The 25090-nt window shown below is 49.6% G+C and overlaps 5 protein-coding genes across 5 annotated transcripts; 3 read left to right on the forward strand and 2 right to left on the reverse strand.

The window, feature by feature from the left end:
* Positions 1-71: 71 nt before the first annotated feature.
* Positions 72-7496, reverse strand: B0H65DRAFT_508463 (uncharacterized protein; the record flags this gene model as incomplete). The annotated part of the gene is given in 46 exon segments (XM_062828224.1): positions 72-400; positions 422-560; positions 585-664; positions 686-700; positions 716-830; positions 873-907; positions 926-942; positions 952-1059; positions 1078-1142; positions 1179-1292; positions 1305-1365; positions 1384-1607; positions 1635-1682; positions 1692-1745; positions 1755-2006; positions 2028-2125; positions 2168-2216; positions 2238-2269; positions 2288-2369; positions 2379-2498; positions 2508-2573; positions 2583-2621; positions 2637-2732; positions 2742-2798; positions 2808-2855; positions 2868-2930; positions 2946-3053; positions 3072-3116; positions 3138-3308; positions 3327-3451; positions 3467-3506; positions 3522-3666; positions 3682-3779; positions 3795-3830; positions 3861-3986; positions 3996-4068; positions 4102-4118; positions 4140-4271; positions 4281-5090; positions 5100-5192; positions 5211-5288; positions 5301-5324; positions 5334-5540; positions 5550-5596; positions 5612-5696; positions 5706-7496. Coding segments are annotated over 46 exon segments (6657 nt in total).
* A 6580-nt stretch (positions 7497-14076) lies between these two features.
* B0H65DRAFT_180346 (uncharacterized protein) lies at positions 14077-15105 on the reverse strand. Its single transcript, XM_062821499.1, has 2 exons — positions 14683-15105; positions 14077-14615 (listed from the first exon to the last, which is right to left on the reverse strand). The coding sequence occupies exons 1-2, from the start codon at positions 14960-14962 to the stop codon at positions 14095-14097; spliced, it is 801 nt and encodes a 266-aa protein (XP_062681194.1). The 5' UTR covers positions 14963-15105; the 3' UTR covers positions 14077-14094.
* A 4023-nt stretch (positions 15106-19128) lies between these two features.
* Positions 19129-20003, forward strand: B0H65DRAFT_588372 (uncharacterized protein; the record flags this gene model as incomplete). Its single annotated transcript, XM_062831001.1, has 3 exons — positions 19129-19304; positions 19391-19564; positions 19641-20003. Exons 1-3 carry the CDS (start codon positions 19191-19193, stop codon positions 20001-20003), a joined length of 651 nt encoding a protein of 216 aa, XP_062681195.1. The 5' UTR covers positions 19129-19190.
* A 1930-nt stretch (positions 20004-21933) lies between these two features.
* Positions 21934-22584, forward strand: B0H65DRAFT_548376 (uncharacterized protein; the record flags this gene model as incomplete). Its single annotated transcript, XM_062829576.1, has 1 exon — positions 21934-22584. The coding sequence occupies one exon, from the start codon at positions 21934-21936 to the stop codon at positions 22582-22584; it is 651 nt and encodes a 216-aa protein (XP_062681196.1).
* Positions 22585-23974: 1390 nt separating this feature from the next.
* On the forward strand, positions 23975-24607 carry B0H65DRAFT_426689 (uncharacterized protein; the record flags this gene model as incomplete). The annotated part of the gene is made up of 2 exons (XM_062824646.1): positions 23975-24058; positions 24098-24607. Coding segments are annotated over 2 exons (594 nt in total), but the record flags the coding sequence as incomplete, so codon positions are not given.
* Positions 24608-25090: the final 483 nt, after the last annotated feature.

The following is a 25090-nucleotide window of genomic DNA, read 5'->3' on the forward strand; positions in this document are numbered from 1 at the left end:
TCATGACCCAATCAATCACCCTTCATCCATCATCGTCCATCTTCCATCTTCCAACCATCACCCGTCAACCCTTACTTAGCAGCCTTCTTCCCCTTCTTCGGACTTCCACTCCCAGCACCAGGCTTCGCCCTAGGAATACCCGAAATAGCCGAATCCTTGCTCATCTTGCTCGCCCTACTCATCTTACTACTCGCCACGCTCATAACACTCGCACTCGGCGCAACCGACGGAGGGCCAGAAACACTACTTCTTCCCGTGCGGCTTGTTCCCGTCGTGCCCGTGGTACCAGTCATGCCCGAGACGGCACTACCCCTCTCGGTCCAGTCGTCTTCACTATCGTCGCCTGTTTCGTAGTCGGAGTAGTTATCGTCGTCATCTTGGTCCTGGCTGTATTGGCTTTCTCCGTCGTCGTTTTGGCTACCGTTTGAGCGGGCAGAACGGCCGGAGCGAGAAGAGGAGGTGATGACCGTCGTGCCTTGGGAAGATCTGCGCAAGGTAGCTGTTTCGTCCGCTTCAGTTTCGGTTTCGTTGTGGTCGTCGCCGCCGTAGCGGGAGGAGGACTCGGTGCGCGCATCATCATCGACATGCACCATATCCTCATCCGACCCGGAGCGCACATCAACAGGCGGAGTAGCGGTATCATATCCCTCCTCATCTTCATCGTCTGTCTCCTTCAACGAGGAACCATGCTCTTTATCCTCTTTCGACAAATCACCATACCCCTTCGCCGTAGACCTCGAACTCGTCGTCGCCCAACTGCCCTTTCTTTCTCCAGCCTTGGGTCTCGAAGAAGAAGTACCAGCATCACCATGATGAGCAGCCACCGCCGCCTTGGCCGCCGCGACACCACCACCGCCAGCCCCGTTCCTAACGCTATTGCTGCGCTTGATGCCACCGCCCGATAGAGCTCCGCTGACCATTTGACTGAGAGAGAGAATCCGCCTGTTAGACGCCGACGATGCACCCGAGCCCATCTTAGGGGTTCTGGTCTTGGCGTTGATAGCAGCCATGTTCAGCGCCGACGTGGGCTGTCTTGCCCCATCCAGTCGTGAGACGACGCTGGGAGCGCGGGTGGACATTTGCGAGGGGACGCGCTTGCGGTTCATTGACTCACGGCCAACGCCGGTGGTGAACCGTTTGCCCTTGGCCATGAGCAAAAGACGAGAATGATCCATGACGCCTTCGAGGATGCGGCGCTCGAGCGTCTCGGCGCGGGTTTCCATCTCGTGGAGCTCTTCTCTTCTGAGCCGGAGGGCAGTGTCGAGAGAGGACAAATCAGCCGTAAGTCTGGACTTCTTCCTCACCAACTCCTCTTGCTCCCCGCGCAGCTCGACAAGGTTGTGCTTGATACCCTGCTGCTCAGCCCTCAAATCAGCGAGGAACTGTTCCTTGAGTTTATCATGCTCCTTGCGCAGTGCCTCGTTGCGTTCCTTAAGGCGACACTCCTCCTCCATCAGGTTAGCGAGCAAATCCACCTTCAACTTCTCCTGCTCTTCGCGGAAGATAGCCTTCATTTCTTCCTGCTCTTCTCGCAGGCTGGCATTGATCTCCTTGAGACGCCTCTCCTCCTCCTTGAAAGCGGCAAGGAAAGAGCTCCTAAGTTCTTTCTGCTCTTGCCTCAGACCTTCGTTGACTTCTTTGAGCAAAGACTCCTCCTCGCGCAAGTTCTTGAGGAACTTATCCTTGAGAACTTGCTGCTCTTCTCGCAAAGCGTTGTTGGACTCCTTCAAGCGGGCTTCTTCGTCCTTCAAAACGGCAAGGAAGCTCCGCTTGAGCGACTCGTGCTCGGCTTTGAGGGCGGAGTTGAGCTCGATCAGACGGTCGCGCTCATCGCGGAGGTTAGCGGCGAAGGTCTTCTTCATGGTGTCGTGCTCTTCTTTGAGGGCGACGTTCATCTCCATCAGGCGGTCGCGTTCCTCTTCAAGATTAGTGGTGAACGTCTTCTTCAAGGTCTCCTGCTCCTCTCTGAGAGAAGCATTGAGTTCCTTCAGCCTCGTCTCCTCTTCCTTGAGACCAGCCATAAACACTGCCTTAGCCTCCTCGTGCTCCTTTCTCAGGGACTCATTGAGCGTCTTGAGGCGATGCTCCTCCTCAGCCAAGTTGGCCAAGAACGTAGACTTGAGCTCTTCCTGTTCCTGCTTGAGAGACTCATTCATCTGCTTCAGACGGGCTTGTTCCTGTTGCAAGTTCTCCAAGAACTGGTACTTCAACTGATCCTGCTCCTCACGCAAGGTAACATTGATGCTCTCCTTGACGCGGGCTTCCTCCTCTTTGAGCTCAGCCAAACGAGCCTCGATTTGCTCCTTTTCAGCAAGCTGGCGCTCAAGAGCAATGGAGGTCTCTTGCAGTATCTTCTTTTTGTTCTCGTCCTCTTCGACGGCGCGTTGAGTCTGGGTGGCGATAAATCCAGCAAGCTCGGCGGAGGTATTCTTGACTTGCTCATGAACTTCCTCGAGGACAGCAAGTTGAGCGGTGTGACCAACAAGCTTATCGAGCTTCTCGTTGACAGTGGGCATGGCGTCAATAAGCTTGGTCTGTAGACCCTCCGTTGTCGTTTTGGAGTGTTCAAAATGCTGACCAACAAGGGCAAGCACCTCCTGAACGTTCTCGGCAACCTTGGGCTGATGCTCAGCAACAAGAGACTGCAAACCGTCCACCTTGCCAGCCATCTCCTGCACCTGTTCTCGAGTAAGGGTATGCTCAGCCTTGGTATCAAGATGATTCTCATCAGCCTTGCACACCAGCTCATCCACCCTTTCGAAAACAGTCTTGGAGCTGACCTCCATCTTCTCCACAGCCTCCGTGACCGTACCGCTGAGAGGCTCCAGCACAGCCTTGAGCTCCTCCACTTGACCCTTCGTCGCAACGGTCTCTTTGATGTCGCCGACCTGCGCCTTCTGAAGCTCCTCCATCTTGGTCAACAACTCGGCCTTGGCAGTTGTAACACCAGTACGCCCCTCCTCAAACCCCTCCTTCATGCCACCCCACAGCTCCATCAGCTCCCCTTGTAGCGTCGCATTCTTCTTGACAATCTCGCTCATGGGAGTCAGGACCTTGTGAATGGAATCCACCCCCTTCGCTCCATCAGCCAGCTTGGCTTTCATGACTTCATGGAACTCTTCAAGGAGAGATTTGACTTCGGACACGCGGTCGGTGATGTCTCCGTTTGCCTTGGTAGTAGCCTCGGCCTGAGCTTCGAGCTTCTCGGTCAACGTCTTGAAGTTGCTGTCCATGTCGGGGTGGCTGGCTGTGGCTGTTGTAGAGTCGGTGGTGGCATCATTGGTGGCGGGTTTTGATGTGAGGAGAGACTTGACTTCAAGACAAACAGCCTCAACGGCCTCGAGGTCGGCCTTAGTGAGCTTTCCAGTGTCTTCTTTCTCGTCGCGGGTCTTCCTTTCGTCGAAGGCGGTGGTCATCTTGGTGATGAGCGTCTCGAGAGCGGAAACATCCTCTTTCTTGGACACACCCTCCACTTGCTTTGACAAATCACCAAGACTGGCCTTCGTCTCCACCAGCAAAACTTCTAGCGCATCAACATGCTCCTTCCTAGCCTTCTCCCCCTGCTCTCCTTGGGCACTGACGAAGTCATCCAAACTGTCCTTGGTATTCCTCAGAATGGTCTCAATAGCTTGAACGTCCTCCTTCGTAGCCGGATCGGTAGGTTCGCTGGTGGGTAGTAACTCAGGCTCGGGCTGCTTAGGCGCGGTGGATGACGATCTTGCCTTGGTCCACTCATCAATGGACTTCCTCAGACCCCCAATCGCGGTGTCAACCGAAGTCTGGAGGGAGCGAACGGTCTCTTCGAGCGGGGAGAGGTTGATCTCCAGCTGCTGTTGTTCGCGGGCAGAGAGGGAAGCGACGGAGTCGATCAATTTCTTTAGCAAGGCTTCGACCTCGCCTAGCTCAGTCTTGGTAGCAGTCTTCGCACCTGCCGCAGCCTTTGGCGAGCTAGCGCCGCTCTCCATAGCATCTACCTTCTTCCCCAGCTTATCAACCATAGCATGGAGACTTCTAATCTCCTCAGCATGACCATGACCAAGCTGCTTCGAAGGTTGATCGCCATTCTTGCTAAAAGGAGTCAGCGCAAACTCGTCATCATACCCGCCGCCTGCCCTAAGCTCTTCGAGATCAGCTCTGACGCCCTTCAGGCCCTCCTTGAGCGCATCCAGAATCTCGTCATTAGCCGAGAGGTCACCAGATTTGTTAGCGAGCTTGTCAATACTCTTCTTCAAATCACCGAGTCCCTGCTGCAGAGCATCAAGGATCCGAGTCTCCGTCACACCGTCGGCGTGCTGAGAATTGGTGTTCATCTCCTTACGAATAGCACCAATGGCTTCGAGAATCTCGGCATTGCTGCCGGGCTGCGCCAGTGGCGTTATAGGAACCAAGGTGCCGTTGACGACGTCGCGGAGTGATTCGAGTTCCTCCCTTAGCAGATCGTTGGTGCTCTGAGAAGCCTTCTTCACTAACTCCGCCACTTCCTCCCTAAATTTCTCCAACGTTTCAGTCATGTGCGGGATCAAATCGTCGGAGTTGCCGTCGGTGCGGGCGCGGTCGACGTACGCTTCGATGTCATGCCTTAGTTTCTCGAAACCGTCCATGGTAATATCAGGCGTAGCCCGCTCGGCGTCACCACCACGGGAGGTGGGTTTGCTGTTTTCTGAGAAGGCGCGGAACTCATCCCTTAAAGAATCGCGGATTTCGTAGAGTCGCTCGATGATTTCTTCCGTTTCGGGCTTCAAGATAGAAGGGGGGGTGGCGCCGTGGCGGACGAGGGCCTTGGAATGCGAGCCGGAGAACTCCGAGAGGTCCAGTTCCTTGAGACCTTCTCTGACGGCGCGGAAGACGTCTCCTGAGATGTCTAGCGCATCGAATCCTTCGCGGATGGCATCAGCAAGGTCGACACGCGACAGATCGGGACGGGGGATGTAAGAAGCGATATGCTGTGCGAATTCGGGGGTTTGTAATGCTTTAACGACGGCGCGTGTGACATCGCAGGGAAGGTCCATGGTTTCGAAAGCTTCCTGGACGGCATCGATCATGTCTTCACTTGATGGGCCGGTGGAAGAGAAGTCGAATGTTTCCAAGGCCTTGGTGACGGCGGTTTGCATGTCCTTTGGCAGGTCCAGGGACCGTACACCATCTTGCACGGCTTCGGCCATGTCAACAGTGAAGTCGAACTTGTTGAGGCTCTCGTCCATGGCATCCACCACCTCTTGACGCTTCAGGGGCTTGGGGAAGTCGCTCAAACCATCCCTGACCGCGCTCAGAATGTCGTCTTTCAAAAGCTGGGGAGTTACCGGGAAGTCAAACTCATCCAGGCACTCCCTGACAGCCTCAAGCACATCGTCCCGAGAGGCCGTCTCAAACTTGCTAAACCCTTCGTTCACAGCAGCGAACACCTCCTGTTTGGAAGCTGTTTCCTTTGGCAGGTACATTCCCAACCCCTCCTTCAAACAGTCCAGCACCTCGTGCCTTTCCAATCCAATCTGCTGGATTTCGATTTCAGGCTTGTACTTTTCAAAGGCATCTTGCACCGCCTGGACGACATCCTCCCTGCGAAGCTCCTGCACGCGCGGCTTGTTGGCTTGCGAGTCTTTGAGGGCAGCACGCATGCTATTATAGATCTCCCTGTAGTCGATCATGGAATCAATTCGAGGCGCGGCCGCTACCGTCTCTTGCGCCTTCTTGCGGTGCTCGTGCACGATGTTGACCATGTTCTGACGCATCTCTTCCAATCCGTCCGAGACAATCTTGTTCATGGCTTCCTTTGTAGAGTCGTCTACGGGGAGGGCTTGGGGAGACTTGGAGGAGACTTCGTTTAGTCGGCGACCGATTTCTTGGCCCATGCCGAGGACTTCGCCGCGCAATTCCTTGACGAGAGACTTGACGTCGCTGGTGAGGCTGCCGCCTTGGGCCAGGTGGTCCTTGACTGTGCGCAGAGCAGAGAGGATTTCATCGTTCATGGGATCGGTAGCTCGGGAGCCGGGGGTTTGAGCTGGCGAATTTACGGATTCTTCGAGGAGTCGGCCTACGCGTGAGTTTCGGCCGTCTTCGTCTTCGCTGAAGCTCCAGGTGTGGTTGCGACCGCCGCCGCCACCACCACCACCTTTCCCTCCTCCGCCAGTAGCTGGCACAAGAGCATGCTGCTGGTTGGCTTTGACGAGACGGATGATCTCCTCTAGCTTTTCAGACGTGGAAAAGCCGGAAAGCTGGCGAGCGAGTTCGTTAAGCCTCGAGAGAAGCGATTCCTGGCCCTCTTTGGTTCCCATGTCGCGAAGGATCTTTTCGAGGAGAGCAATGGACGATGTATCGGCCACGAGTGATGGTGTGCTCAATAGAGACTCTCGATCAAGCGACGCCCCAAAGCTATGTGGTGAAGGTATTCGCGGCAGGGAAAACGGTCGCGACTTTAGCGACGTAGGCGACGGTGGACCACCCCCGTACGCTTCCCTCTGCGCAGCCCTCGACTTGGCCTCGGTAATCAACTCTCGCAAACTCCTGCGAATATCCTCATCGCGCTGATTGGTGGCCTCTTTCAAGCTGAGCAAGTCTGTAGCATTATCTCTGCTGCGCCTGCTAAGCGCTGACATTTCACGCTGGAGGGCCGAAGCAATGTTGGTGAGGGTGATGAGCTGGTTCGACAGGGCCTCGAGGCCTGGGGGTGTTACAGTCGTCTTGGTCAATCCGCTGGAGCCGTTAGTGATGTTAGCGAGGAGATCCGAGTCCCTGGCCGACGACGACGTTCCCAGGTGGCTGGCACTGCTCATGTTCTGGAGGGCGAGCATGGTGGCCGACTGGGGAGGGGTGTTCTCGCCAAGAATGCTCTGATGTGGTCGCCGCATGCCGCTGGTGCTGTTGGTTTGGCGCAGGATGCCGCCGGGGGTCAAACTGGGACCCGTTCGTGGTGAACCCATGGTGGGGGCGGGTTTTAGGAGGTCTTCCTTTTCGTCCTTGAACTCGACGTGGTTCTCGCGACTCCTCGTAGGGGTGGATGGCCTCTCGTATTTGCTCTCGTACTTGCTCTCGTGCTTGTCGTGCTTGGTGTTTTCCTGTTTGTCGTACTTGTCAAACCTGGTATCGAGCTTGCTGTCGAACTTGAAGTCGTGCTTAAAGTCGTGTTTCTCTGGTGATCGTGAGGCTGATGTATTGGGGACGTGACCACTCTCAAGCATCAAACTAATATCCTTGACAGTGCTGTTCTGCAGGGAATTCAGACGGCGATGTGACACAGCCGTAGCCGCGTTGCGCAGAGGGGGCCTCTCGGTCCTCTCTGGAGAAGGCTCACCGGCGGCGCGCTTGGGGATGTGTGGTACCAGGTTAGCACTCTCGCGGGCCTTTTCCTGCAAGGCGGCATGAGCAGACTGGATCGCACTCGAGGTGCCTGCTCTAGAGACACCGGGAGACTGAGGGTTGAGTGGGAGCGGCGGTGGTGCCCTCTCGGGGTCTGAGCTATCCCACCTGGTTTTCATTAGTTCCTTGAACAAGAGGGACATGACACCATGATGGTTTCTGTCAAAAATAAAAGAGGGGAAGCATCCTACATTGGGATCATAGCACGGCCATGATTGTCAAACGAGGCGGAATGCGAGTGTCTTAAATCTCGGGGGAGATGGTGGTGGTCCCTCTCTGAGCCAGCGGGCGGCATGGCTCCAGCTGTGTGGTAGGTGTGTGTCGGGAAAACGAGGGAGGGAGTGAGAGAGGAAGGGAGCCCAGGGCGGGTGGGCGTGCGTGCGGAGCGTGGGTTGCTGCGCGGGCGCGGCCTGGCTGGCGTGGTGGGCGCGAACAGACTGGAACTACCACCCGAGGTGTTTGAGAGTCAATCTGTTCCTGGCCTAAGCTGGGGATAACCGGGGTGGTCGACCAAGGACCAGGGTGTTTCTGCCAGCGATGTCCTGATGGTGAGAGGGTCCGGTCTGTGCGGTTGGTTACCCCAACAACGGAAACGCGGTAGGATCCTGGGTCGGGTGTGTTTTAGTTAAGACGGGAAGCGATGTTTCCTCTGGTACTGAACAGTAAGAGGCAGGTAATCGGATCGGTAATTACCACCCCAGTTGCTGAAGCTGAGATCAAGGTGAGGGTGACCTTGCTGTTTGGATATCGGACCGGTACTGTATGTATTTGCGAAAAGTACAAGTATGTATTATGGGCCGTGGTACGGTATGACTGTACAAGTATGCGAAAAACAATTTCCGGGGCTGAGACAGTCAAAACCAGGAGGCGTTGATGGGCGGTACCTTGGTCAACCTGGGATATCGATCCGTGCTCTTCTCCTTCAGTTGTCGTTGTTGTCTTGTCCTGGTTGTCTGGTCTCCCGTCTGTAACTGAACCGGAGTCTTGAAATGCGAAATATGACGTTCCGTCCCTCTTTTCGGTTCCAGTTGTTGAAGGCAACACAGCAGCTGTTGTTCGATTGTTCCCTCAGGTAGGTAGGCAGGCAGTGCGAATATCCGATGGACTTCTCAGGTCGTAGTAGTGGCTCCAGAATCCAAGCTGCAATATGGAAAACGGAGATAAGGAAAATCGAGCAAAAGAAAAAAAAAACCACACAAGGAATATGTCGGTTGACGTGACTGACTGACTGTATCCTGTTGTATGGCTGGGGGTGTATATCCTTTCGAAGAGTCGCAAGTCGCAAAGCAGCAGAATCGCCAAAGAGAAAAAAAGGAAAAAAAAAAGAACTTAACACAGCAGCCTTAAGCTTTCCTTGTTTCGGGTTGTCCAAAGTGTGCTGCAGCAGATGGCGCAAAGCAGGGTATAATGAGCAATGCTAAGTCAGACTGAACTGAAAGTGACAGTGAATGGAAGATGCCGGCCGTTCGTCTGATGTTGATGTTTGGTTTGTTGAAGAAGGAACGGCTGGCTGACCTCCTTTCTGCTTTGGCCAGGCAACCGACTGTGTGGCAGAAGTGAAAACTGGGACTGGAAGGAGGGGGACGAGCAACTGAACCTGAAAGTCAGTCTTCAAAATCAAATCGCGACCTGATGACCAGATATGCACTCGTTCTTGCCCTCTTTCTTGACAAACCTTGATGAGAACCCAACCTTGCCCGTTCCTGCCAAACCTGTCCCCAAGAATTTCCAACCCACGTTTCTTCTCGGCGAGGGGCCGCCCAGGAGGCTGGGGTGGGTGTCCGTGGGTGGTCAAGGGCCAAACAGGGATCTTTCAGGGCAGCAGTCCACTAATGTCGAGCCGTGGTTCGACGGCAGCCCACCTTCAAAAACCATCACATCACTGGCTCCCTTCCCCCAGCCAATCAACCACTCCATTTGTCCTCTCTGGCCCCATTCGAAGAGACCAATTAGCCAATCACATTGTCAGATGTCTGTTGATTGTTTGTGCTCTTTTCTTCGCAAAAAAGACACCCTAGCAACGCGCGGTTAGTGTCGCGAACCAGGGTTGGCTTGTGTGACCTCAGAGCGTAGTTTTAGGGTGTGATCCGTTGGCTTTTTTTTCGTACTCACCGGTGTAAAAAGGGACATTGGGTGAGCAAATTCCATAGACTATTTCTCACCGGATTTACGGCTTAGCGCACAGACCGGGTGAAAAATATTGGTGAAAATCGTAATCCGTTTACTTTATTGAAATTTTTAAAGTTATTTAAATTAATCCACCAATTGACTATCTAGACAAAATGCATCCACTACTATAGTCAATAAAGCTATTCAATACATACTTTTATATAGCTAACAACCTTTACCGATATTATTTTGGCTATAAATTTAAACTATCCATCGACTATAATAAAAAGGGGAAAATTTTCTATATTACTAAATCGTATAAAACGGTTAATAAAATATCGATGTAACTACTTAATTTCGTCTATCTTTTTTCTTTAAACTGCCCAATTAATACCACTACTACCCAATCGATATAAATTCTCAAAAATCGATTGTATATACTTCCAATACCTCCCAATCCCAATCCTTTATTTAATTTAGTATTATTAATACTAACCAAATTATTAGGTAAGCTACTAACTAACTTAGGCTATCCTCTACTTAATGTAAACTTCCTCCTAAGAAGGGTAAAGTTAATATATTAGAAGTTCGATAGCTACTGGTTTAAAAAAATGTTACCCTTAAAATTCTCGTTCAAGCCGTTATAAACGGCGCTACTAAGTAAAATATAATTTTAAGAAAACTACGTATTAATAAATTATACGTTCATTCGCTACTAAAGGTATTACCTTTATTATTAAGTAATTGCATAATAAGTACAAAACCCTTAAAGTAAAATAGCGGCTCTAGGAATTTATCCGTTCGTAATTGGAGTTCGGGCGTAACGAAGTAATAAATACGATTACTACGCTAAATAACGTTTAAAATAATATTATCGCAGTTAATTTGATTTAATATAATTTTTATAAGGGATTTATTAATAAAAGAATATTATAAGAATATCCTAAGACTATTTGATTTAAATATAATATCCTTTCTTAATTCGATTTTATAGAATATATTTCGAAAGTAATTATAACGCTATAGGTTCGAATATAATTACCCTATTTAATTTATTAATCGACCCTATTTTATTCGAAGAGGATGAAGAAGAGGAAGTAATAGGGTAATTCGAAGAGGAGGCGGTTATATAAATTAACGACGAAGAGGAAGATAAAAATAAAGAGGCTTTACCCGTCCCTGCCTACGCGCGCGGTATATAAAAGAAATTATCGGCTTCTTCTAATATTAACCTAAAAAAGAAGAAAAGATTATTTTATAACGAAACTATATTCGAAGGTATATTTATACTCACTACAATTATTAGGTCGCTTAATAACGGTTCGAAATAATTTACGAAAGCGATAGAGACTTTTAATAGAGATTAGAATTCGGTCGTATTAAACGATATTGTGGAAGAGGTTTAAAAGAGGTAGGAGGAATTTAAGAGAAAGGTTAAATAATTCTATTATTTAAAGTTAGAGAAGAGGAGGCGATATTTTAATGGAATTGAGGAGGAATTAGAAAGGGATTAATAATTTAAGAAATTTAGGGAAATTTATACCCTATACAAATGCTTTGAAAATCGCTATATTTTAGCAGGTTATTTAATATATTAAAGTTAATTACCTTTCGTTTATATAACAGGGTAGGATGCACATACCCACATAGCCAAATCTAACTATAAAAGATAGGACGATGTTCGCTTGCTAACGAACATCGGAAGTGCATACTATATAGGACATCACAGAGCCCTGTAACACTACTATGACAGGACTAGGGTGCATATGCCCAATCTGCCAAACCTATAAAAGATAGGACGATGTTCGCTTGCTAACGAACATCGGAATGTACACTATATAGACGTTACAACCCTGTGACAGTTTTCTTTAATTAGTAAAATTAACGCGCAAATTATCACACTTACCCTACCCTTATTTTTTTAAATAATCTTTACCGCAATACAATGAAATCTATATTCGTTTAAATTTTAATATAAAAAGAATATTACAATTATTTTAATAAGTTGTAAATATTAATAATTTTAAATTATTATTAGTAAAAGTTTCGAAATGAACGTAGTAATATATTAGGGTAAGATTTCTAATAGGGGCGGGCTAGTAGGAGTTAATATTTTAGTATAATATATTTTATATAATTACCCTTCTAAATTCCCTTTATTCGAATTTTAATAAAATATTTAATTTTAAACCTATTAGCTATATTGTAATATACTTTATGTATAGATTAATATTAATATCGATAATAATTGTAAAGGTATACCCTTTTAACTTTTTTTTCGATATTTCTAAAATTTTATTATAAATTGCGTACTCCGTATACCCCTCTCCCTTTTACCCTCCTCTCCTCTCTACTCTCCTTTCTAATCTATATAACTCTTAATTGCTTCGCTCTTTCTTTATTTCGTTTTTTAATATACGCGTAATAATCCCTCTATATTTACTTTGTAATTTTCTTATAATATTTATATATTATGCCCTTCTCCCCGCTATATATTTCCGATTTACTAAAGTAAAATCCAACCTATAACTCTTGATTTCCTTTGTCCTCCCCCTCCTTTAATAAAAATTCGTTAATATTCTCCTCGTTCTTAAAAATAATATCGCTATACTATATTATAAAATTTAGTAGCCCCGCGGTAATAAAATTAATTTAAATTTTAATTTTAATAAAGAAAGTAAGCTTCGAAGTATAAATTTTAAATATTACCTTCAATCGACTAATTACCTTCTCAATAATAACACTGAATTGATTATACTTTAAATTATATAATTCCTTATACGTGACCAGTTTAATATCTACCCTTTTTGATTTTTATAAATAATATTATACGTTTCGAAATAGAATAAATAATTTATATAAATAATTATACCCGCCGTCGGCTAAATAAAAATAATTCGGTAGAACTATAAACTTACGTAATAATAATATATTAAAGATTTGACTGTTATAAGTAGAGCCTTCGTACCTAGGCAAAATATATATAATATAACCATCGAAATCGTATACGATTATTATATTTATTAAAACTCCTTTTTTACGGGTTTTCTATATAAATTATTCGTTGGCGCCTACCTTAATAAAAACGTAGAAATTATTACGGGTACCTAATATACTTTCGAAATATAAGTACGCTTTAGGGTTCGTTTCTATTTTAGCCGGAATATATAGGGGAAGAAATTTAATTTTCGACCAAATAAATTTCATATAATCCTTTAATACTTAATAAAAAGTCCTTTTATATAGTAAATAGAGGTTAATATATTTATATAAAATTTTAAAACTAATTTATAAATTGTAGTGATATTTCGATTAGTAATAAATCCCGATATCCGACGAATTATACCCTAGAAAATAATTATTAAGAAAAATAGGAACTTCTCGTCTATTTGTATCTTCTTTCCTATAAATAATTTAATATTATACTTTAATTATACTACTAATATAAAAAAAATATTTACCCATATACGGATTACCGATTATAATTTACTTAATACTTATATAATAAATTTTTAATAACGAACTTCTCTTTTAAGGGGTTTAAATTTATAATAAGTTCGGAACTAAATTATATCCTCGCTATTACAATAATTAGAAATAAAACTATATATACCCGCACTTTGTGGGTACGGCGTTATATTATATCGGGTTAAAGTATTTCTAATAGTAGTACAATATTATAAATTACTAGTATCGAGGGTACCAATACCGCTATATATATTAGGTTTTAGAAGGGGGTAGCAAGTTTTTGTATAAAACTTTTCAAAATTATATAATATATAGAGTATTAAATAACCCTTTAGCGCAATAACTGAGTAAATAAGTGGCTTTGCACTCTAGTTAGCTGGAAGGTTAAAAAGTAGGGATTTTACATGTACCGGGTGAGTAAGACGTACATCGGGTGAGAATAGGTGAGAAAAGGTACATTCCTATCCAGAAAATACAGGACCACGATTCTCACCGACGTGCTCACCCGGGTGAGCACCCCTAAAAAAAGCAAACGGATCACGCCCTTAGTCACTCCCTAGCCCAGGTCGCCGTCACAGGCTAATTGCTTATCGATAAGGCTGGGAAAGGGACAAGGGAAGAGCTGCGCGTCACCCTCCATGTTCTCGAGCGAGGGCTTTGAGCTTTGAGCCAGGCACCGGACGGGACCATGGTCATGTCTTGGCTCGTGAGGTTGCGACAACCGAGAGACGTGAATGCGATACCTGCTATCAGATGTTGGTGTTGCTCACCGCAAGAACTGTTATCCAAGCTTCCGCTGTCGTCACTGCCAGGTCCAAGCTTCAATAGAGGTGGCCCAAGCTCCCGAGTCCCGTCCAGCCTGTGCTCCACTGATTTTCAGCGGTCCTGGAGACGGGAACACTTGCTTGCCGGGACTTTGTTATGTGCATCGTTTCGGCATCTCTTCTTCGGGATTCCTTGGAGGGAAGAGGGATTGAGTTCGCTACCATTTCTCATGTTGCCAAGGTGAGCATCAACATACTCGATGGCTTAAGACCCGTTCGGCACTCAAGTCTCACAACACCAATGGCCACAAGTCGTGACATAAACACCACACCACTCTTCAACGCCAAACCAACCCATGCTTAATTTTCGTAAACCGTAAAATGCACACAGCCCACCCCCCTAAACAACAACCTTCGCCTCCTGCTTACTCCCCCTCTCCCCAAAAATCGTGCTGCCCACTCTAACCTCCCCACTCCCCATCACAATCGCCCCCTCAAAATCCTCACTCATGCCCATACTCAACTCCAGACTTCCATTCTCCAGCCCCAGCTCCTGCTCCACCAAATCCCTCTGCTCCCTCAACACTTGAAAATCCTCATTCTCATTCTCCGGCGTCGTCGCCTTGCTCCTCGCAATGGCACCAATCGTCATCAGCCCCAAAAGATTCAGGTGCGGACACTCCGTAACGATGGCCTTGCACAGATCGGCGGTTTCTTGCCCGGGCGAACAGCCGGATTTGGAGTCCTCGCCCGAGGTGTTGACTTGGACGTGGACGTTGAGTTTTTCGATGGGCTCTTCAGACGAAGAGGAGGAGGCAATGAGTTCGCCGCGGACGCGGTTGAGGGTCTGGGCTTTTTTGAGGGAGTCCAAGGAGGAGACGGCGAAGAGGTTGGGGATGCGGGCTAGGGGTTTGCAGTGGGCTATTCATTACTTGTGTCAGTACTTACTCTCTTGTACACCAAGTATGGAGTTGGGACATGGACATACTAGACTGAAGACCACCGATAAAATGCCACTTAATACTCCGCGGCAACAGCTCCGCCTTCTGCTGCAGCTCCTGGGCATAGTTCTCGCCGAAATGGACGTGCTTGACTTGGGGAGCCTGGTGCAGGGCCAAAATGTCGTTGGCGGGCTTGAGCTTGGACACGGCGACGAGCCGGACGGGGCGACCTTTGGCGACGGCGAGGATGCGGTCTTGCACGCCTTGGAGCTGGGAGACGAGCGCGGAGGCCCGGGTGGGGTCGATTTTGAGGGGTGTTGAGCTCATCTTTGATTACTCGATAGATGTGAAGTTACTAGGTGTTGGGGTGAGGTTTTGAGTGGTGTGTTTTGTGATGTCGTGATGTCGTGGTGAGTGAGTGAAGTCGGGGATGTTGGAGGTTCAAAATGAGGTTGTCACGGCCGGCCTGTGTCATCGATTGGAGTGCCTCTTTTCCCGCTGTGGGTGCTTTCCCTGCACAAAATCCTGCAGACCCGCCCATGCGCCCCTGCAGAAATTGGTAGTGCAAAACCACTTGTGACTTTTACAACGGAGGCGCAGTACGCATCCAATGGTCTATGGCTAAATAATCGGAAAATGTGTCAATTCTCTTCCTGAGTACGTCTGTCTAGCTAATGTTCTTTCATGGTCTTTTAACCCCATTCCCGAGGGTTGTGTGTCCTCCAGGTCGATTTGTCCCGGCCTCGTCCCGAGTACCCGTCTAACAAAAAGCTATGAGCAACTCCTCACCCCGGGGTGCGTTAGCGAGTGGAACACCTGCACCTCGACTTCAACGTCACCTCTCACCAAAATATCGGCCAGATCATCCCGATCTCGGGTTTTGAATGTCCCAGAGCTTAATACAATCTACTTCTTCCCATCCTGCCTGCCTGGTAATGACCATCCTCATGGGCCAAAACTTGTCACACCGCTTAGCGACGCCGTTAATGCCGATAACAGACGGCTTCGAAATCCTGGCATCATCAGCATCGGCATCATAGTCCTCCATCGTGAGACGGCCGGCTGTCTTCAACAGACCCCATGCTTGAACCCCCATGGCTGCCGGTTGGGAAATGCGACCCCATACACGCTAGGTTTCCATGCTGCCCATTCGCCAGCTAGATGTCGCGCGCTGCTTCCACGGCCAACTCCATGCCTCGATATCTCTCGTGCTGTCATCAGAGTGCGGAAAAAAATACTCTCAAGAGGATTCACCTATCGTCAACTCTTTCCGACAGTAGATTATGGTAGTCTCTCGCTGTTTACGCCTGTCCGAGTGGCGTATACCTTCTCCTCCCCGAGTTGTTGAGCAGTGTCCAGTGACCATCTTCATGGCCGCGATGGGATCATTTCAGTCATCACTCAAGCCCCGTCCCGGACCCAGCCCCTGAAAGGCTACTCCTATTGATGAAATGTGGTTGATAACTGAAGTACCCGTTACTGAATACGGGGGCGAAAGAGAAGGGTGAGCAGGCAGGTGTCGAGGGGGAAAGGAAGGAAGGCTGGCGGGCCATCAATCCCCGTCAAGATCACGACCGTACAACATGGCGCAGAAATGTTGACGTAGACTTCGGTCAAGACGGTTGGTCATTGTCAAGATCCTCTCTTCCTACGCCAACCCCCCAATGAAATCCCGAAGCCCTCTTCTCCTCAAAACTCATCTCCTTTTCGCTTCCTCGCTCTCTCCCTCTCCTCACCATCCAACCTAAACCTCTCCTTCAACATCTGGGCTTCCTCCTAATGGACCTGGGCCATCGCTCCCACACGTCTGGCATACCAGTCTCTGTATGACGACGAGAGGGTGAATCTTATGGTTCACAATTGTATTGGCGAGGACCCTCCCCAAGCGCCGGCGTGGGCTGTCCTCTCTCTTCCCCTTCTACCCCCCTTCCAACCTCTCACGCCTCGGCTTCCCTACAGATCTCCAGACCTTCTAGCGGACCTTCTAGACCTTCCGGTCCTTTGGCTCTACCAACAACTACCAGGACACCAACCCCACATAATCCGGCCCGCCGGTCCCAGGCGCCATCTTTGACTCCAACCACCAAATGGGCGAGCATTATCGAGGGCATGTGAGAACTATGACCAACACTCTACCGGGTGGACGGAAGGAGCGGAGCTGTGTTTTTCGGCTCTTGCTCCACCAATCCGGAAGGAGGGAGGTTGCGTAGAGACCAGCTGGCACACGTCTGGGAAGTTCATCAGGTGTACACCAAGCGCACAGCAATTGTCGAGTTTTGTGATTATTGTTACTAAGGGATCGATGAAGAAGGTTCCAGTACTTCGTCGTATGACCACTCACCGCATCACCAACGAACCAGTCCAAACGGTCGATATCCACCCCCAGATTCGTCGTCTTGGTAGATTCCGCGGCTTCAAGAAGCGCCTTATTGGGTACTGCCTTCGTCGTGGGGTAGCTTATACCCTTTCTCAACACACTACAGTTGAAAACGGACAGTTCCTGATGGGCCACACAAGGGCTTCAACATACTGGCCTTACCATCTCCAAATATGGTTTTTAGAGCCATATGAATGGCGTAAGCATGCGCCCACTCACATTACCTCGGCAGCACACATCATCGGGCAATATGCTGTTACGATCCAATCAAGGATCCCTTATGTAAGCTAGATCAGATAGAACCAACGGGACCAATCAGGTAGGACCCGAAGGAAGGACCCGAAGGCCCAGGTCCTTAGGCCGGGTCCCGGGGACCCGATACGGAGGTTCGGGTCCACGGGTCCGGATTGACGGGTCCATGAAGGCCAGTATATAAGACGGCCTCCCCAGGCCTCTTGAATACCGGCTCTTCAGCAAGCAATAGCTTCTACAATCAATCAGTACCTTTCGGCTACTACTACCGTTGTTCTACCTATCCCAGCGATATACTCCTGTGTTTGTAACGGTTCGTCACATATGCCCGGATATAGCGGAGTGACCACCGGGCGTACCCTCACACCCCGGATTTGCCCGTTTTGCTACTACGACGAGACGAAGCCTGCTTACCAACGTGTGTATTGCTACGAGCGACAAGGGTATCCTAAGCATATTGGCGTCCATCTCGTTGACATGGACAAGACGAACAAGACGTTGAAATGTGCATGCTTTCCAATGTTCTACGGTGCTACCTAGCGTCAAGTTCCCGGACACTAAACGTGTCCAGAAGTGCCCGAGTCACTTCCCTGACGCTCAAGGACCTGACCTCATCGCTCGCGCGTCGACCGTCTACCTTTCCCACCGCGACTCAACGACACCCTGCTCCTCTCCGCACTGCATGGTCCAGTTGGCAAACTTTCATCTCTACTTGTAGGACAGCACGTTATTTCCCTAGGACACTAGAGGTATCGACGCCGTCTCGAGCTCATTATCCAAGCTTTCGACTATGGTCAACACTTGAACGATTACTTGGAAGCGATCAGATTCCTCCTCTGCGAAACCCACCCAAAATGGGATTACGTCGCTGCGTCACCCCCCAAGGTCCTGTTGATATAAGCCCAGATGGATGTATTCCTGGGCTTGGTGAAGTCGGCGGTCCTGTTTCTGTTGTTGCTCATGTTGGTGCCGCCGTTGAAGGATGGCTTCGAGCCCGGGTGCGAAGGTGAAATCGGCCCAAACCATCAATTTCTGGAGCTGAGTGGCATCGCCAAACAGCGGCGGGATGAAATGATGGACTTTAACCATCGTGGTGGAAAGCGTCCAGGCCAAAGACCCAAAACGCTGAACCAACGCCGGCGGGGTCGTCGCCACTTGTCCGGCCACCCTTTCTGCCATTCCAGCCGTCGCCGGCTGGTTCTCGGACTCGAACCGAGCAATTTTCTCTCGACGCTTTTCGGCACGGCGCGCAATGGTGTCGGCCTCCCGGACCAACTTCGCATCCTTGCTAGCTTTTTTCCATAGCGGCCAACGCGGCCCAGGCCTTGGCGGGACGATCAAGCGCATCGTCAATGGCGAATTGGGCAATGCGGGTAGCAGTGTTGGGAGGCATTGTGCTGGTGCTGCTGGAGGGGGAGAACAGACTCGGCGATCGGCAGCCATGATTTGAAGGTCCATTCACTTGGGAAAAGGACGGGAGCCAGCCTTATGAGGCCGAGAGAGAACAGTACGCACTTTCAAGGTTCGCTCGTATTGTTCAAAACGTACATATAATGTTCGAACATCGGATAGAAGACTGTGAACACGTCAGGATACCTCTACCGATAGCCAGTGACCGAAGGAAGAAAGTCAACCTGGATCCAAGAACCTGAACACCCGGCTACTATTGTGAACAAGGTACCTATTGTCCGTGAACACCAGATGAACAGCCGTGAACAGGTGCGCAATAACAGGTCTACGGCTCCAGGTCAGTGAGTGAATGTGGAAATAGCGACAGCTCAATTCTTCATATAAAATCCCCCCCTTCCTGGGAGCTCGCAACTTTCAAACTTGCCTCGAACATTATACTTCGAACACCGAACATCGAACATCGACCTTCGACATTCGACCTTCGACCCATCTCACCCTACATCAATTGGCTTCAAAATGTCGGCCCCAATCGAACAATCCATCTACTTGAAAAACACAAACATCATCGTGAACATCACCCTTTCGGGCTTTCAAACTGTCACTTTTGACCCTGTCACCGGACAGGATTTAGTAAGTGTTTACAACCTACACATCACCCCCCTCCATCAAATTCTTTTGATCAAAACGGAGCCATATACTAATCGAATCTCTACCAGGATCATCAGCCGCCCGCCGAGCTCGCCTTCCCTCCCCCGAACTTCAATCATGTTGTCTTCCGAGAGATCGGCTTTGAAGAGGCCCCCAACAATGGGCCTGATTTCGTAAAGGCACTGATGTCTAATCTGGAGGAGCTCCAGTTCGAGCCAGTTATTATCCAGGACATGAACATGGTGAGTGTTCACACATCATCCCCATCCATCTTTTAGTCAGAACTGAGTCAAGTTCTAACAGAATCAACACTACAAGTTCTACCAGCAGCTGGCTCAGCCCGCCATGCCCGTCATGCCCGTCATGCCCGTCATGCCCGTCATGCCCGCTTTCCCTCTCCCGGACCCAAACCTCCAAGATGAAGTCGTCCGTCGTCCCCAACCCAAGAAATTTCCGCGGGCTTCCAAAGCCGCCAGATCCCAAGCCTGGAAAGCGATGCTCAGAAAGTTCGAGATTTCACACATGCGCCGCATGGCTCTCCGCCGCTATCATGGCTACAGCTCGCGATTCCAGAAGCCGTACAAGCCCCGTCGCCAGTCGCCCACGCCTACCGCTGCCATGCCCGTGAGTGCCATTGGAACGGTCCAGAACCCGATTGACCTTACGATGGAGGAGGAGTAAGTCTAGAGGAGGGGGTGCACATGGGGAATGAGAATTTGGAGGAGACGGGAGTGTTTGGGATGAGTAAGTCCACTTGGGACGGGAGTGAGGAAAGAGTGTGTGATGGAGTGGTGGGGGGAAGAGCATTGGGTTGATTCGCTAGTGTCAGGATCTGGAAAGGAGGAGGAGTAGGATGTTTTGTGACGCCTTCTTACATTGGCGAATGTCACGAATAGTTACCTAGAACATCGCTTGATCTCCCTCGAAAAATTCAGTCGTCTTGACATCAACTCCGCTACTGTATTCCAGGTTGTGTGAATCACTTTCTCTGCCTGCTGCTTTTGCCTCTAGTGACGCTTGCCGCTCTTGTAATATTTCACCTGATATCCCATTCGATATCTAGAGGTAGTTAAATCACGTCCGAATAAAAGAAAAGGTCCACACACGACCAGCGAAAAGTACGCACTCCTCATCATCATCTTCTACTTCTCGTACATCCGAAACTTCTCAAGCGATACTATCTGAATTCCCCAGCCACGTCCGACTCTAAATCAACAACACCATTCTCGTTTCACCCCGTCATCAATCGGATGCCTCGTCCAAAGATGGCTCGCCTCTTATCGTCCGCATCTGGATCCGCTGGTGACTTCTACCAAGACCGCGACGACAATCCCACGGCTGTGGATTCAACTGCCTCTCCACAGCGGGCGCAGTAGAACCCTTCTTCGGTAGACAAGGCAGTGTTCTGGCTTCTTAGATCTGTTTTCCTCGTTCGGCATCTCCTCCTGCACTCGCTTTGCGGGGAGTGAGTTTCCGTTGGCGCCTACGGGAGCGGAGTGCTCAGCGACAAGCTCGTAGATGCGCAATTTCAGGGCATCGCTGTGAACGCTGTCCCCTGTTTCCCATATGTACAAACTATATAAGGCAGAGCGGAGCACAGCCTCAGAGCTGGACAGAATTGCCTCGACGGTTTGTTGGTAACGGCTGACATTTGTGGTAGCTTGGAGGCTGAGATAACGAGGAGATGATGGACTACATGGCAAACCACTTCGACTACCGCTCCAAGAATTCCAAGCCGGCACTGCCCTTGGACTTCGAGAAGAAGATTGACATCGCCAAAAAAAAGAAAGACCCAGGCAACCAAGGGCAAGGCGCCCAAGCGCTCCATCCCTCCTCGCTCGGGGAGATGCAGACGGCATCTTTGCATCGGTGCGGGAGGTGTACTTACCTCTACAGTACTCTACCGACCTAGGTAGGTACTTTGTGTAACGGCACTTGCAAAGATGGGAAGGAGCTTTGGAAACGGTGTGGCTTTCCCTCTTTCGTAAGCCGCGGAAGGACATACCCCTTGCTGGGCAGCACTTTACGACGGGAGTCCTGGCCCTGAGCCGTGTCATCCCGTGCGACAGCCGGAAGAACAGTTTGAAAACCGTGACTACCATTCATATAAGATAGTTGGGAGGACTGGACTTGAGATGCGCGATCGGGAAAGGCTACTGCCGCCAAGGCCCTTGGGAACTCGCTTCGTACACCATACCATTACAACGTGCTCTTACCCTCCAGTCTCTTTTGACTTGGTTTATTTGACGGGACGTGCTTACTAGTTCATCAAGCCAGAGGTCACAGAACGGAATGTAAATCAAACCGGACCACATCTCGTCTTACCTTGGAAGGTTGCCGGTCCGAGTATGCGTAGTCGAGAGGGAACCGGTGCAGAAGCTTCCTCCCAAAGAAGAGACCACCTTCCATAATACCACAAGAGCCCTTTCGTAAACTAGGAAGGTGTTGTAGTCGTCCAACCGCATTCAGACAGCCCGGCCACATACAAAATCCTGCAATGCCCACCTTCGATCTCAGACTCTTCACCCGTTCTCTTCACCCGTTCCCCTATTACGACAACGCTATCAGAACAAACCTATTTCAACAACCGTTAAACCGACAACCTAATACCATGTCGAACGAAGCGGCGGATCGCTGGCGAGACAAGCCTGCGGGCGATATTGCCGGTGAGTTACGCCGACTTACTAACACGTTGACGAACTGGGGTGAGCACCAGTTAGCCGCGGATATGCGGAAGATCTTGGGAGAGGTCGAGGAATTCGACCCCAAAGAGCCCATCAACGTCTTTAGTTTGGCCTTATCGGCCGAATTTCTCATCCATGAAGTTGCGCGTCTGTCGCGTGATTTCACCAGGGGATTCACACACGATAGCGGAGAATTCGCGGCCGTGGTCAAGAGTGCGGCCTTCAAGAAAGCGGCCGATGTCCCCAATCCAAAACAGAAAAAGAAAGATCCACTACTTCTAACGGAGGTTCAAAAACGCCACCGAGAGGAGCGCCTAGAGGCGCACCAACGGGCTGGAACCGACAACCCCGAACTCGCTGCTACGGAGGATGTAGATTGGTCGTACTGCCACCTTGGGGACACGGAACATCAGTTACCGTACATCTTGGAGGAGTTACAGGGCCTCAAGGAATGGAAGGACCGTGATTTTAGTATCGACAAACCTCCAACTCCGATCCTCGATCGACTTCACTTCCTCTTGGAAGATTCAGACACAACGATAACCCTCGAGGAGTTGACGGCTTTCAACTTCCCGTAGTTGAAAGTGAAAATCCCACGCACGTCAACCATGGGTCCATTTTCCGTCTCTAGGGACGGAATTCGGGGGCGGCGAAGTCGGCCTCTGCAACCTCCACGTGGTGCCGCCTGGGAACCTGGCCTTCAACGTGGTCAGAGCCAGTGCAGAGACGCAGTTTGTACATTTAGAATGTTTGGATACCTAGTATTCTCCAAAACAAGTGACAAGCTCATCCAGCTATGGTTTCCTTTTGATTTCAGTGAACAATGGTGAGACAGTGAAGCGCCCACGAATCCACTTTGCTCCGTGAGGCCCACTTTTTCCGGCCACTTTTCCCGGCCAGAGCCGGCCTCATGGAAGCTCATTATTCTCAATGCCTCCTCATTGCTCCCAATGCCCTCCCAGTGCTCTCAATGCCTCCCAGTGCTCTCAATGACTCCCAATGCCTCTCTATTGGTCTAAATGCCTCTTATCGCTTTCAACCGTCGTCATGGAAGAAGGACTTGGTCATTTTGGGGACTTGGTCATTTGGAACGACGGTCGCATTTGGACGACCAAAACCACTAAAATGCCACTTTTCTCAACCACCATTGCACTACACGAGCCTTTCAAAGTAATTTTCGGGACTTTTGCACCTGGTTGCGTTTTGATGCACGCAATGGTTGGAGAGCGGTGTTGATTCGGGCGAAAGGATTTCACGGTTTGCAGCTGGAGCAGCCAGAAGCGCAGAACGTCTTCTCTGCCAATCTGGCCGAGTTGTGTGACCATGTGATGGATATTGGAGGTATCATCAAGACCTTCTCAGAGGAGAAGAAGATGCGAAGTTTCGTCTTGGTTGTGGTTGTGGCTGTGGTGGTGCAGTGTCCTTGGTCAATTGTGGTGGTGCCTGGCAGTATCTCGCATCCGAATCGCGACGAGTTGAGTGGTGTGTTCATTCGGTGCCTTGCCACGACTTTCGCTGGACCGCCTAAAGATAGATCGGAGCGTATTTTGAGTGCGCCGTAAGTAACCCCGATCTTGGTTGAGTTTGTTACACATTTTGTTACACGTCTCCAAAAGTTTCTCAAGATCGGACGAAATCATTTTTGTCAAAAAATTGTTGAGAACCAAGTACCAACCCCCTTCCTATTGTGGTTCTATTGTGCCTCTCATCAACCATCCCCGTCGAGTGAATGTGAATAACTGAGATGCCCATCAAGAACCTGCAAGTGAAAATTATGGCAGCTGGCAGGTTCATTCAGGTTGGTCTTTCCCCATCTATACAAGACTTGGACCTGAACTCGAACTTCTTCTCTTCTCGAGAATCAGACACCACATGACTTAGTCCCTAACCCAACTTTCTTTCTTCCAACTCTCAGCAACGTCAGCAAAATGGCATCAACCACGACCACGACCGGTATTACAGTAGTGTAACAGCCTCCCCATCCCCGCGCCGCGCTACTCACCGCCAAAGGATGCAGATGGCAAGCCCATCTTTGTCCCCGTGCAGAGCAAGGTCAGTATTCATTCATCCCTCCATCGCTTCCTTGGTCAGAAAACTAACGGGGACAAAAAGCCCTCCACAGCAGATTTCATCCGCCCTCCCCGCGACGACGAGGGCAACATCGTCACTCTCCCACTGCTCGCCGCTGCCTCCGCTGCTTCTCCCAAGAAGAAGACCAAGACCAAGACCGTCGGCGCCAAGAAGATCGAGAAGAAGAACAACCCGCGCCACGTTTTCTTCCCCGGCTGCATCCCCGGCTCCCAGCCCGGCCGCGTCCTCTGGCTGCAAGGCCTCGATTACTTCGCCGCCTCCCGCGCTGACCTCAAGGCCGGCGGCAAGACAAAGGGTCATGGCGGCAGCGGTCGTGGTCGCCCGCCGAAGCACATCCGGCGACAGAATGCACAGAAGGAGGAGGCGCTGGCTGAAAAGCAGTGCAAGTTTATCGAGAAGAGTTGTCCGGGGGTGAAGTATGGGGAGGATGAGGAGGGGAAGGAGAGGATGGGGAGGGAGGCGATTGTTAGGAGGATTAAGGAGCAGATTATTAAGGGGGTTCGGTATTAGGGATGGGGTGGGTGTGTGTGGGATGATAAGATTGATGATAACTATGAGCAACGAGATACCATTATGGCGAGAAGAAATGATTTGGGAAAGGATGGATGGATGGATGGTAGGAAGGATACCCAGGGATATCACCACTTGATGAATACATACTTCTACTTACAGTAAGGGTTTTGCACTCGACAGAAGACAATTTGAGATTGACTACAAGGCAATTTTCGCGCGCCTACCTCTACCTAGGTACCTACCTACTATCGGTATATGTATTCCCATCTCCATACCACCATCCAGTCTCAACCGTGACTGTTTCAAGAAACCTTCACTCCCCTTATTTATAGCCTTTGTCCTCCCCATCCTCCCTCGTACTCCCCGACCAGTTAGCATCAGCCAGCTGGTCCTTGCTCATGCATGTTCTTGAAAGTGAAACAGATACCTCCATTTCCCCCGGAGAGAAGAAACCGGGTTTCGAGTTACCTGCGCCGCCGA

This window comes from Neurospora tetraspora (genome assembly GCF_033439725.1).
Source record: "Neurospora tetraspora strain CBS 560.94 chromosome Unknown B0H65scaffold_4, whole genome shotgun sequence".
Lineage (NCBI taxonomy): Eukaryota > Fungi > Ascomycota > Sordariomycetes > Sordariales > Sordariaceae > Neurospora > Neurospora tetraspora.